Source organism: Ictalurus furcatus, chromosome 5 (genome assembly GCF_023375685.1).
Source record: "Ictalurus furcatus strain D&B chromosome 5, Billie_1.0, whole genome shotgun sequence".
Classification (NCBI taxonomy): Eukaryota; Metazoa; Chordata; class Actinopteri; order Siluriformes; family Ictaluridae; genus Ictalurus; species Ictalurus furcatus.
In genome coordinates this window covers 11,653,636-11,667,110 of record NC_071259.1, presented here as the reverse complement: position 1 = coordinate 11,667,110, position 13,475 = coordinate 11,653,636, and the positions used below count along the sequence as shown (strand labels likewise).

Below are 13,475 nucleotides of genomic sequence, written 5' to 3'. Positions count from 1 at the left end.
CTACAAAATGCTATGTCCTCAATACAAGAGACTATAAAGATCATCGAAAAATATAAACGACCAAATCCACTATCCTCCCAATCAACAAAAAGTTATCAGACACTGCAGACCAGACTCTACCTCTAAGCACTGACTATATTACATATTTAGGTATTAAACTATAAAGAAAAACTATAAACAATGACCTCCAGTGTTGGCTAAACCCTTTCTTGAAGATTTCCTTGCCATTCAATGCATCATCAAATAGTTACAGCTCAATCAGACAGATGAGCTATGTATAAAAGCATAACAAACACTATGGAATAAAATTAGAATCTCAGCTCTACCATTCATCAGCCCAGTCTAAAACCCAACAATAGCAACAACTCTGACAGCTTAGTAGAAATTTCACAAGATAAACTCCTCACTCTTATTAATCAGGCACACTCCCATATGGTACAATCTTGCTTTCCTAACCACCACAAAAAAGTCTATTTGGTTTGACATTATAAAATCCCAATATGTCCATGTAAACATGGTAAGTAAATGATGCCTAGCCCTTTTGCCCAAGTTGCCAGGAATCTTGTGATCTGGTTGAAGCTGAAAGGACTAAATGGAGTTTGTTGAAAATATTTCAGACAATCACCCCTTGGCTCGACCGTGGTGATGTTTGCTATTTTTATGGTCGAGGCACTATGTTTTGGGTTGTCCTTGCATCTGTCTGAGATTATTATTAACACAACAGCTGAAGAAACATTGGTTGTAGGATTTAAATGGAATTATCATTGTAACCAGCAGATGAACTGATTAGATTTTGGAATTGACTGAAAGATGGTCAAGGTCACAGCAAGGTTAAATGTCTGCAGTAAGTTCTGTTCAGTAGCTTCCTTCCTGTTTGTCATACAGAGATGTTACTCAAGGCCCATTTTTTTTTCTATATACAAGTTTTGGTTATCCATCTCTCAGTATATCCATCCATGCATCCAGTGCATCTGTCTGGGGTTTCGAGATTATTTTTAGTGTGATATCTCAAGAACATGTGGCTGAATGTTTGTAGGATTTATATGGAATTATAATTGTAACCAGTTGATGAACAGATTAGATTCTGAAATTGATACAAGCAGGGTCAAGTTCACAACAAGGTCAAATGTATGAGATGGTCTTCATTCCTGTTTGAAGTATATTTTATGGGTATTTCTGGCATACCAATGCGTAACAAGAATCACTAGACTTGTTGGTGATGGAGGCACCCCCCATCAATGCCACTGGCATCGAATTTACTTATTATTATTATTATTATTATTATTATTATTATTATAGCCCTATGGCTATACTTACTATAATTGTATACTTGCTATAATTGTTAATAATATTGTATGTGACTGGCTGGGTTCATGAGTCCCACAGGTGATAGCCTTCACCCTCAGTTTGGTAGCTGCTTTATGATAGGTACGACCTATCTGGTAGGTGGGAATTGGCCAAGGATAAATTAGGGAGAAAATTGGGATTAATAAATAATGTACACTCCAAAAAGACATTTGATCAGACAAATAAAGCAAAGATTAAATTGATTGATAACTGATGCTCATTTTGTGATCAGATTTGACCATACACATTTTAGAATTGTATGCCTTTTAATGGCAGAGCAAAGTGTGTATGGCAATGATAGGATACTTATTACTCCAACATGGGGAACCAGTATACACACAAATTTGCCTTTGTTCAGTGTCTCACTGTTTTCTTTTATGGCTTTAAGAGACTCTATATAAAAATGTTTCAAATGTCTGGAACAGTTAAAAAAAATTGTGAGGAATTGGATGCATGCGTATACTTCCCCATAGCAAAGTGAGTAGGATGGTGAAGGAGAAAAAAAGAAGAGCCCAAAGATCACAGCTTCAGAACGCCATCATATACAGTATATAATTGAGACTGTCATGTTTCAAACATTAAAAGATGCTACCAGCATAATAACAAGCTGTTTGGAAGGGTTTCACAGAAGAATCCCTTCCTGAGAGCAACCTGCAAAATGCACTGCCTGAACTTTACCAAGCATCACTAGAACTACAGCTGTGTGACCAGATGAGCCCAGAATACAATCAGCATGTTTGGGGGAAAATTGGACTACTTTCACAAAAAAGAAACCATATGCCCAGTAAATTATGATAGTGGATCATTGATGCTTTGGAACTGTTCTGTAGCCAGTGATCCAGGACCTCTCATGAGAATTGATAGTATCATGAATTCTTTTAAGCACCAGCATATTTTAGCCCTTGTATGACTTTGCCAGGATCTTAAGAGTTTATGGATTGGCCATAAATCTTTGAATAAGATAATGACATTTATATTTTTGGCACTTGGAAGATGCCCTTAACCAGAGCGACATCCAAATCAACACAAAATGACTTTGAATTCTGGATTTGAATCCTATTGAAAAACTGTGGCTTGAATAAACAAAAAACAACAAGTCCATATGCACAAACCTGAGGTCTCCAAACTTCTTAAACATTACTTCTCTTACTTACTTATTTAGACATAGTAAGACAAAGGAAGGTATTCCCCCCAAATATTCATTGTGGGGATGCCAATAATTATCAAAACACTGTTTTTGTACAAATAATTGCACTACTTAAAAGTTTTATGCTTAAAAAATGTAAAGTACTCACACTGTAAAACCTGATAGCCCCATTAAGTTATGTGAACTTACTTGAATTTCTTCTCTTCAACTCCAGTTGTCATGACAAGTTTTGTATATTGAACTCAAGTTTATAAGTTTTTAAAAAATGTAACTAAAAGTCTCGATTTGCAAAATATAACTTTTTGAGTTGAAACAAAGGTTATTTTCCAGATCAGATTACTCACATTTTTAAGGCAGCAGGTGACCTTTCATTTCTAAGTTTAACCACCTGAAATGTTTTACAGTGCAGTGTCCTCATAAGCTCCATGTGTTATTTTATATAAGAATTTTATATAATAATTTTTATGAACAGTGACAATAATTCTGGAGGTGACAATGTTATAATCAATCTAAATTAAACTACACTAGTTTACATTCTTTGTTGATCAATACATAAATTATTTGTAGATGTGTATGAATAATATGTAATACATCATTTACCCCAGACTCTAAACAAACAAACACACACACACACACACACAGTATGTGTAATTGTCTTTAATGAACATTTATTTCTTGCAACTGGTAACCAACAAACTACATAAACTACATTAATGTAGACTCTTTGAGCTGAACATAAGACATGAGTAATGTATAGACTATCTCAAGTTTCAGTCCTTCACTAATAAGGAGTAGAACTGTATTGTATGGTTCCAGTAAGAATTTGGGTAAGAACAATTCCTCGATTAGCACTTAGGAAAAGATTGTGATTCATATTACTAATACTAATCTTATTTATAGTGTAACATTCTGTTTCCATCATGTAAGAACCGTAAGATTAACACTCCTCATTTACAAATATTCTTCTGATAAAATATAGATATTAGTGAGATGGATTCTGAAGTACACGCAGATCTAACTTATATAGTGGAAAAAGGTGAAATGGTACACAAGAGAAGGAAAAGAGGGAGAGAGTGATGGGCTGGAAGACGACAGGGATAAAAGACATATGTGTATGAATCAGAACCTCAAGGCAGACTGAAGCAATAGTGGATTAGATAGCGCAGACACACACACACACACACACACACACACACACACACACACACTGGGTTAGCACACGCTTTATAAACACACATCATTAAGCCCTTATATATGATGGCCAAAAACTAGCTCAACATAGTTCATGCTTTCTCCTATCCTGACTGGCTGATCAGGTTGTCCAAAGAGAAAGAGAACCCCTCATTAGCATCATTTGGAAAAGTGACTGTTCACTTCCAACAACACTGGAGAATCCAGTGGCCTGTTATTCTGTGGCCAATCCCAGCCCGATCCATTTAGAAAAGTTGATAAAGCTTGCGGCTGACTCTATGTTCGATAGAATGTTTTGTAGATTTTCCCATTATCCTGATACGACTAAAACTCAACTGGATGACAGCATTTACATGATGTTAAAATATCTGGAGGTAGTCAGTACATGGATATAGCATGTGCATTAAAATGTACACACCAACACAATCACACCTACAGCTTTCTATCAATAATATACACTTGTACTTTGAGCACACTTACAGACTGGCATGAAAAGTGGGAGGTGTGGAAAGCTGTCTAATTTAAGGCTCAGCAAAAGACTAGTAGATTCTCCAGAGGCTGCAATGTATATATGTGACTATGGTCCAGATTTACCAAAGGCTTTCGTATACTTACTCTAAAAAAGGCGTTAGAAATTTACAACAGTCACATTTTCTTATATTCTTTTGGATGTAGTAATGCTTCAGGAAATTCTTCATGTGGCTCAAGATATAAATTATGCTCTGATTTTAAACTATATAGGACAAACATGCAGCATTGCTATGAAATATACAAGGTAGGATTATATGAGAGCAGAATGGAAATAATGACTGTGACATAGTGAGGAACTACGCAGTGATATACAGTATAAGACAGGACAGAACAAGAAAGTCTGGGAATTGGAATACAGCAAGTTCTGAGTACATGAAGAAAGCTGACAGCATGCAGGAAACTGGAGTCTGAAAGACAAGAAAAGACAAAGAAGAAGAAAAAACCCCATCAGGGAATAGTTGGAAGTAATATAATAAATAAAGAAGAAGAAGAATATTAGCCTGAGAATAAAATAGAGTTTAATTATACTGAAAGCATCATTGCATGTATGTGTAATTTATCTGCAATGTTGCCTCAATGTCCAATCGATCAGTTTTTTGATGTTTGGAACCATTATTTTTCTTACACTTTCAGAATAAATAAGGCCCAAAAAGAAACATCTAATATTGAAGCAGGGTTAAACATTCAGAATTCAGGAGCTACGTTCTAAGTTAATACAGATTCAAAAAATGATTTTTAAAAATAATTTTAAAAACAGTATGCTGATGTCAAAATTATAGTTACTGATACCTGCTTACCCTTTTGTATGTGAACACAAATAAAAAAAACTTCTGTTTCTCTAAAATTACACTGTAAATTATATGTATTGTGTGTGTGTGTGTGTGTGTGTTGTACAACTGATCACAAGGCTATTTGACTATGTGATTGGCCCTTAAGCATTATAACATTGCTTGCAAAATATATGATAAATAGTTGTCCTTAAGGTGTAGTTTTGAGTTTCTTTTGTCATTATTTAATGACTGTTCAGTACATACAGTATGACATGCATGTGTAATTTGTGCACATGGATGTGTATGTGAGTGTAAGTGTGTACTGTATATGTGCTTACCTGGATAAGGTTATTAACTGGCTGCAGCCTCTGGCTGTATGATATAATGTCTGGATGGTTCCACCATACTGCCACAGTGTGCGTCACTCCTACAACATATCGCGTTTACTGTGATTACTAAGCATAACACATATATGCCACTATTTTCATGATCACAGTGCTAGCACAATTCCCTCCCCCATTTTTTTTAAATGATAATCAGTGCATAGTAGTGTGTCAGTGAGTCACATTTCACCATTGAGCTGTTCTTGTTTATTACATATCAGATCATTCAGTCAGTATTTAATTAGCATTTGAGAGATGTAACGTGTTTATGTTTAAGTGGTGAGACATATACAGTGTATGAGCCCTTTATGCTTTGTGTTAGTAAAAAAGAAATCAATCAAATTAGAAAAATACAAGTTTAAGCATTTCATTACTGCTAAGAAAATGTTGTACACCCTGTTGCACTGCACCACTGATGTCAACACAGGCACATTCGCTTTTGACCACAAAAATAAACACAACACAACAAAAATATTGCCTTTTTCCCCCAAGCAATTTAGCAATACAGAACATGACTCAACAACCATAAATGAGTAATTTATATAATATACTATAATAACCAACCTGTTGTCATTAATGTCTGGGCTGTTTCCTGAAATTATAAGAAAAGATGTTAACAGTCATGGATGCACACCCAAGTAAAGGTATACATATTGATGATGCACATTCACAACACCATGTTTTTAGTAGATACACTAACCATTTTCCACATCCAGTGGGTAGGAGCTTAGTATGTCTATAGATCTCACAGTGCTGTAGCCAACTCTGTAAAACACAACAACATATACATGAAGAGAAAGGAAGAGAAGCTAAAAGAAGACAAGAGAAAAAGAAGCAAGATAAAAGGACTCACACGTTGGTTTTCTGTGGAACAGGCTTCTCCTCCCTCTGGAACAGGACATTACTGAATGATGTCACAGGCTCACTGGCTCGCATGGAGAGAGAGGTGGTGGGAGATGTGGCGGTGCCATAGTTACCAGGCCTTATTGGCTTTGCTAAGTGAAAACAAAGCAAACATCGCTCATTAAAGTTTAGCAAACAGTTGAAAATCTGATATCCCAATGATTTTCAACCTGCACATCTACACACCAATTTTAAATCTTCTATAAATAAATTAAATAAATGTCTACTATGTATTATAACCTTTGCCTAGCTACAAAAAAAAAAATACTTCATAGAAACCTCAAATGTATCTGTGTACAATTTATTTTACTGGCATTGAATAAAAGCCTCTCATGTATGTATTCTTTTAGAGCTAATAAAGCCCAACCTCAATTATAATTATAAACATTACACTATGAATCTTGGGACTTCTATGGTTTATAATGTACGTTAATGAATGTAGAAGCTTAAAGAAACCTAGTAACCCCATCTTTTATTCCTGTATCAATTAGAAACTAGAAATGTGAGAAACCACAAGAGCCTATCTGCCATTTCCCTTAAACTGATTAGCTGAGGCACACTCAGGCTGCAGTACCAATCTGAGCAGTGTGTGGGCGGCGCAGTGCGTTACGCAGGCGCATGGCATCCCGAATACGCTCCACCTCCTGCTGGTATCGGCGCCGATCATTCATGGCACCCTGTTTGGCATCCTTTAGTGCCGTCTCAAGTGCCCTAACGCGCTCAGCCGTAGAGCGAAGACGCTTCTCCAGTTTCGGAAGCTCACAGCGCAGATCTGCATTATCACGTACCAGCTGGAGAGTACAGGGAGATGTGAAGAGGAATTTCAGAAAAGGTGATTAGCAGTAGAAGAGAAGAGCATCCAACATCCATGGTATACATTTATACTTATGAGTTGTTGTACATTACACACAAACATATTATTAGACACCTATGATTATCCTCAATTTCCAAATAAAAAGATTCAATTATTCAATGTTTAATTTAAACATTCATTGTACTGTATGTATGAAATCAAAACATGAGTTCATTGGTACATGCTTCTGTTACCTGTTTGTGAACCTTTGTAAGCTGGTCCAGGTTGTTTTCAAGAAAGGAAATCTTCTGCTTCTGGGTGTTAGACCCCCCACTATCATCAGGTCCAATTTCTGAACTCTGGCCAAAAATTGGATAGAGATAATAAAGAGAGGAGCAAAATACTTTATCTAGTCATTATTATTACAGGGTATAATATGTGTCTATAAAGTATCATTCAGCTGTGACAATCCATTAGCATGCATTTGTTACAGTCTGATCTGGTGCTCACTTTTTTAACCCGAGTCGTGAGGTCTTGAACAAACAGTTTGCGCAGGTTATGGAGGGTCTGGAGCTCACGGGCCTATCAGATAGAACGACATACAGACCAAGTGTAGTGGGTTGGGGTGATGAAGAAAATTATTTATTACTCACCCTGGAGATATCATAAAATATATACACAGGACAAACACCATAACTATAAAGCAGAGCAGGTCAGTGTATGCATTCGAGTGATTCTCACTGTGAGTACAAGACAGTAGACTGATTTTCATCCTCAGTAGGGTACAGTATTAATAGACTGAATGATTCTCATCATAAACAGAGCATATTATTAATAGTTTGAGTGATTCTCATGAATAAAGAGAAGTATCAGTATTTGAGTGACTCGTATCCTCAAGAGAAACAGCAGGAGCTCTCAAGTGATTCTTATTCTCAAATAAGATCAGTATCTCACTTGACTGGATTTCAATAAGGAGCAGTAACATACTTAAGTGACTATTTCTGGAAAAGAAACCACCCTGATATTCCTTCACATATTCATAGAACCATGGTTTTATACACAACCTACAGTTTTTCTATGTTATAGGAAGCAAATGCCATTTTTGTCAAATTTTATATCTGTTTATATCTGTCATATCTGTTTCACATCTGTGAAACATCATTTTGTAAGTCCTTTGTTTGCAGTGGGTTCAGAAAACATTCAGGCCCATTCCATTTTTGCACATTTTATTATGTTATAGATAACATTTTATAGAGTTTGCCATTTATCGACACAATAATCCACAATAACAAAGTGAAAACATGTTTTTAGAAAATTTAGCAAATTTATAAATCAAAAACTAAAATGTTTCATTTGGATAAGTATTCAGACCCTTGTCTAAGTCAGGTGCATCCTGTTTGCATTGATTGTCTTGTGATGTCTCTAGAACTTGACTTGAACTTGAGTCCACCTGTGGCACATTCAATTGATTGTCATGATTTTGAAAGGCTCACACCTGTGTGTATAAGGTCTCACTTTTCACGGTGAATGTCAGACCAAAAACCAAGCCATGAAGTCCAAGGCACTCTTTATACTCCTTCACAATCAAATTATGTTAATACTTAGATCAGGTCAAGGACATAAAAGCATTTGTAAAGCTTTAAATGTTTCCAGGAGCACAGTGGGCTCAATCATTGTAAAATTTAAGAAGTCTGGAATCACCAGGACTCCAGAGCTGGCCATCCAGCCAAACTCAGTGATCGGACTAGAAGGGCCTTAGACAGGGAAGTTACCAAGCACCCAATGGCCACTCTAACAGAGGTTTAAATATTCACCACAGAGATGGGAGAACCTGTCAGAAGGAGAACCATCTCAGAAATACTCCATCAATCAGGCCTTTATGGTAGAGTGACTATACGGAAATGAACACTCCTGGGTAAAAAGCAGAAACTTAATGGACTCTCCCCATCCAATCTGTATGAACTTCAGGGGATCTACCAGGAAGAATGGGAGAACCTACCCAAATCCAGGTCTTTGGATTTTCTAGAAATCCAAAGGTGTTTCTAGAAAATACTTCTCTAAATTCTTCTTAAATTAAATCCAAATGAACAATTTTGTTTAATGTTTTAAAATAATACATTTTCAAAAAACAAAAAAACAACAACTTTTTTTGCATTATCATTATTGTCTGAAGATTGATAGCAAAAAATAATTTTTTCCAATTAAATAAAATCTAAAACACAATAAAATGTGAAAGGGGTCTGAATACATTTTGAACCCATTGTATCATTCTTTCCCCATTCGTATAGATAGGAGTCTGGTCTTGTATGACTGAAAATAACTGCTCAGAAGCATTGCTAAAATGGCTGCTAAGTGGGGAGACCTTACTAGAAGGACTTTGGTACAACTGCAGATACATAAGTAACTAGTATCACTTATTTTACAATACTCGGATGCTCTTTTGTTTTCTACAGTTGGGTCTACACTGCCACTGTAATCTCTGAAACAAATGGATCTGGAGATCATCAGAGATCATCTGCTATGAGGGATCTATCTGCTTTGGGATTCAAAAAACAAACCAACAGACATACTTTCAATATGCAATGTATGGATTGTGCTTTACTTTCAATAAAGACATGTAAAATAACAATAAACCTGCCATAAGAATGAGCAAGAATAATGAATGTATGAACTAAAAAATAAACAGAGTGACTTACGACAGTCTCCTCCAGGCCCTTGAGATCTTGTTTAGACTGCTCGTGCCTCTCCTGCTGAAATCTGAGGGAGAAAGTGACTTTACTTTTACATACATTATGGGGTAAATGTATATGTCGAAACATATGACAATATATACATGAAATCAAAGACATCGCACATTCAAACTACACATGCTCTGAATCACATACTGCAATCTCTCATATATTCTTACTGCACCACCAGATTTCCAAACATCAAATGAATCAAGCTTCGCAAAATCACACTGTTACAAAGAATTACTATTTTTCTAAACTAAACATTTTAGTGGTTTTTAGTTAGCTTAACTAAATACAGTACTGACTCCGATAGCACAACTAGATATTAAATCTATACATACATATTGTTAATAAAAATACAAAGTGCATTTTGATGGAATGCATTTACATTTTTTATGCCAAACTAAAGGGATCTCCAGTTAAGTCACTGCTTCTGATTTCTGCTGAAACTTACGATAGCTGTTCCAAACGTGCGTTCTTTGTATCCTCCTGAATCTTCAAGTTGCTGAAGTCAGATTGCACATGGGCCAGCTCTAACTCCAGAGCCTGGTTCTTACTACAGTGAAAAGTTATGGGAAAGTTATATTAGTTATCTAATGTATAAAACTGTAAGGTAACACTTTGGTTTAGGGGCACATTCTAACTGCTAATAAATATTTCACAGCTAATAAGTGGCAAAATTAGTACGTTTTTCTGTGCTTTATTAAGCATTCTCATATTCCATTTATATTTTAGGTGTTACCTGCTTCTACTTAATTATGGCTGTTACTGGAAATGTATGTGACCCTTAATGTGAAGTGCTATCAATATTTCATGAGAAGTGAGAAATACTCACGTGAAATTGTAATTCATTTTTGGTCTCATTTAATGTCCAATACCTGTTAGATATTTGTCAAGTGTACCTGAGTTTGACCATCTTAGTACCTACCATCTTTAGTTTTTACCTGACATAACAAACCAATCTGCATTATAAAATATAGCTTTGTACTGAACAAATACTTTTAAGAGCCATCTTTTAAGAGGTATCATTTCATTACTTGTCTTGTGTTGTATTTCCAGAAACAATATTTATTAAAGAGAAACAGGTGCCACAATCAGTCATAAGTTGAAATAAAGCACTAATCAGCCAGTAATTTTGCCAAATAATGGCTGTATTTACTACTTACCATATGCACACTTATTAGTTATGTCTAATATGTCTAATTAGATCCCCTATACTAAAGTGCTACCAAATATGTTATTACTAAACTCATTTAGACTAATACTGAAGACCAGATCTAGTGTTTAGTAGCTCACTAGTTAAATAGATCGATTATGTGATAATGATTGGTCACTGACTCAGTGAGTTCATCAATAAGGCGTTGTTTCTCGTTGATCTCATCCCGCAGTTGACTGAGTTGAGTGTGGCGAGGTTCGCGATGGCCTGTAGCTCTGTGAATGGCCTTCTGGAATGACACAAATTGGGGGAGATAAAGCTATTCATATATACAAATATATACAGTCCCCTCAAAAGTATTGGAACAGCAAGGCCAATCAATTTTGCTATACACTGAAGACATTTGGACTTGAATTCAAACAGTTGAATTCTTCTTTTTTGATGCCTTTCCAGGCTTTCCCTTCAATCTCCTCTTCAGCATGCTCAATTCTGTTAAAATCTGTTGATTGACCTTCCACTTTTCCCCCTGATGAAGTCCTTTGTTGTGTTGGCAGTGTGTTTTGGGTCATTGTCTATCTGCATGATGAAGTTCCTCCCAGTTCTATGTAAATTGGCAGACATAAGGTTTCTGTAGACTTCTGAATTCATTCTGCTGCTACCATCAGGAGTTACATCATCTATAAAGATTAGTGAGCTTGTTCAAGAAGCAGCCATGCAAGCCCAAGCCATAACAATACCTCCACCATGCTTGACTGATGAGCTTGTGTGTTTTGAATCATGAGCAGATCCTTTCTTTCTCCACATTTTGGTCTCTTAATCACTTTGGTAGAGGTTAATCTTGGTTCCAGAACATTTGTGGCTCATCTGTGTATTTCAATGAATCTAGCTTTCTGATTCTTACTGCTGATTAGTGGTTTGTAGCTTGTGGTATAGCCTCTATATTTCTGCTCTAAAAGTGGATTTGCCCCTGCCCTGTGGAGGTTCTTGATGATGTTGATTGAGTTTTTTTCTTCACAGCTTTCACAATGTTTGTAATCAACTGCTGTTGGCAGTTGGATTCACAACTTGCTGATCTGTTTGATGTCTGGTTGTTAGTACACCAGTGATTCTTTCTTTTTCAGGACATTCCAAATTGTTGTACTGCCTATGCCCAAAGCTTGTGCAATGGCGCTGATCAATTTTCCCTCTTTTCTCAGCTTCAAAATGGCTTGCTTTTCTCTGCTGTTCATGTTGGTTTATCATTTTTAACAACAAATGCAGTCTTCACAGGCAAAACCCAGGGCTCAAATCAAGAGTCAAAATTCAGAGCTATTCATTGTTTAAACAATCAATATAACAGGGCGCACTTGGGCAACAAGGAACACCTGTCAGTCACATGTTCAAATATTTTTGATCACTCAAAAAATGGGTGGGTTCAAACAAAAGTTGCTATGTTCTAAGGTGTTTAACATGTCTAGATGTAAATATAAGGAAAGGAAAGCTGAAATTCTGATCTATCGTCTCATGTTCATCTTTTGATCTCAAACCCAAATGACTTCGGTGTATATCAAAAATGTAAAAAAAAAAAAAAAAATTGGCCTTGCTATTTCAGTAATTTTGGAGGGGGTTATACATTATTTATGTGGGATGCATGTTAAATAATGCAATGTAATAAGATTAACGTAGCAGAGCCCTATGTCAACAATCTCCTGAAAAGAAGCTCAAATTGATTTTTTTTTTTTTTGAAAGACAGACATTTATTGACAAAAGCATTCTGTATTGTGAGATTATGCATTATGAGATTTGAACTTGCAGTAGTTCTGTCAGGGAGGTTAGTTGGTCTTAACAACACATTCTGCATGCCATCTGTGTTTCCAAGCAGTCCAACAGGATTACTAATAACTGTCATCTGTGGTTTATTCATCCAGTTCCTATATAAACACTTCTTTCCTCAGTGCCTGCTACAAGGTCTTGCTAATTACTTATTGAGTTTAAGCTGACAGTCCCTTGTTTTATATGGGGTTTTGCTTTACCTGTGTTCTGCTTTTGGATTACTCTTTGTACTGGTGTGCCTGAGAAATGTGTTTGGATATTGCAACATTCATTTCACCTTGATTATCACTAACTGGTTGTACGATTACTTGGGTTATGTCAATGGTGTGATTTTAATAAAAAATGGACAACTATACAGATTTTTTCTGACTGTATCTTTTCCACTGAATTGCCTGGTTGTTAAATGTTGATGCATTTACAGTACAAATAAATAGCTACAAATAAAATAATCACTTACCTTTCCATCAGATTCCCCTGTCTCTGGCTTTTCTGCTCCATCCTGCTGTTCTGCAATTCCAGTTTAAAGCATGTTCAACTCATGAGTATGCATGACTTTTCTTAAACAAGATATTTTTGTCTCTTTTTTCTGTTTTTTTTTTTTTTTTTTAAAACTAAAACTTTTATTTATTGCAGTGTTCACCATCAAATTACACCTGACTAACCACTATAACCCCAAACGTACAGCTATTTCTGAATGAAAAGTGGCCAAC

General features: G+C 35.9%; 1 protein-coding gene across 1 annotated transcript in view; it reads right to left on the bottom strand.

Annotated features, from left to right (window-relative positions):
- Window positions 1-3,900: 3,900 nt before the first annotated feature.
- Window positions 3,901-13,475, bottom strand: part of kif5aa (kinesin family member 5A, a) — a 28,374-nt gene continuing 18,799 nt past the window's right edge. The window contains exons 18-29 of the mRNA XM_053624760.1: window positions 13,223-13,272; window positions 11,136-11,242; window positions 10,252-10,353; window positions 9,762-9,822; window positions 7,576-7,647; window positions 7,320-7,424; window positions 6,847-7,063; window positions 6,223-6,364; window positions 6,070-6,134; window positions 5,934-5,961; window positions 5,325-5,413; window positions 3,901-4,623 (exon numbers count right to left, since the gene is read on the bottom strand). Coding sequence (XP_053480735.1) covers window positions 5,338-5,413; window positions 5,934-5,961; window positions 6,070-6,134; window positions 6,223-6,364; window positions 6,847-7,063; window positions 7,320-7,424; window positions 7,576-7,647; window positions 9,762-9,822; window positions 10,252-10,353; window positions 11,136-11,242; window positions 13,223-13,272 — 1,025 coding nt within the window. The 3' untranslated portion in view covers window positions 3,901-4,623; window positions 5,325-5,337. The remainder of the gene's footprint in view (window positions 4,624-5,324; window positions 5,414-5,933; window positions 5,962-6,069; window positions 6,135-6,222; window positions 6,365-6,846; window positions 7,064-7,319; window positions 7,425-7,575; window positions 7,648-9,761; window positions 9,823-10,251; window positions 10,354-11,135; window positions 11,243-13,222; window positions 13,273-13,475) is intronic.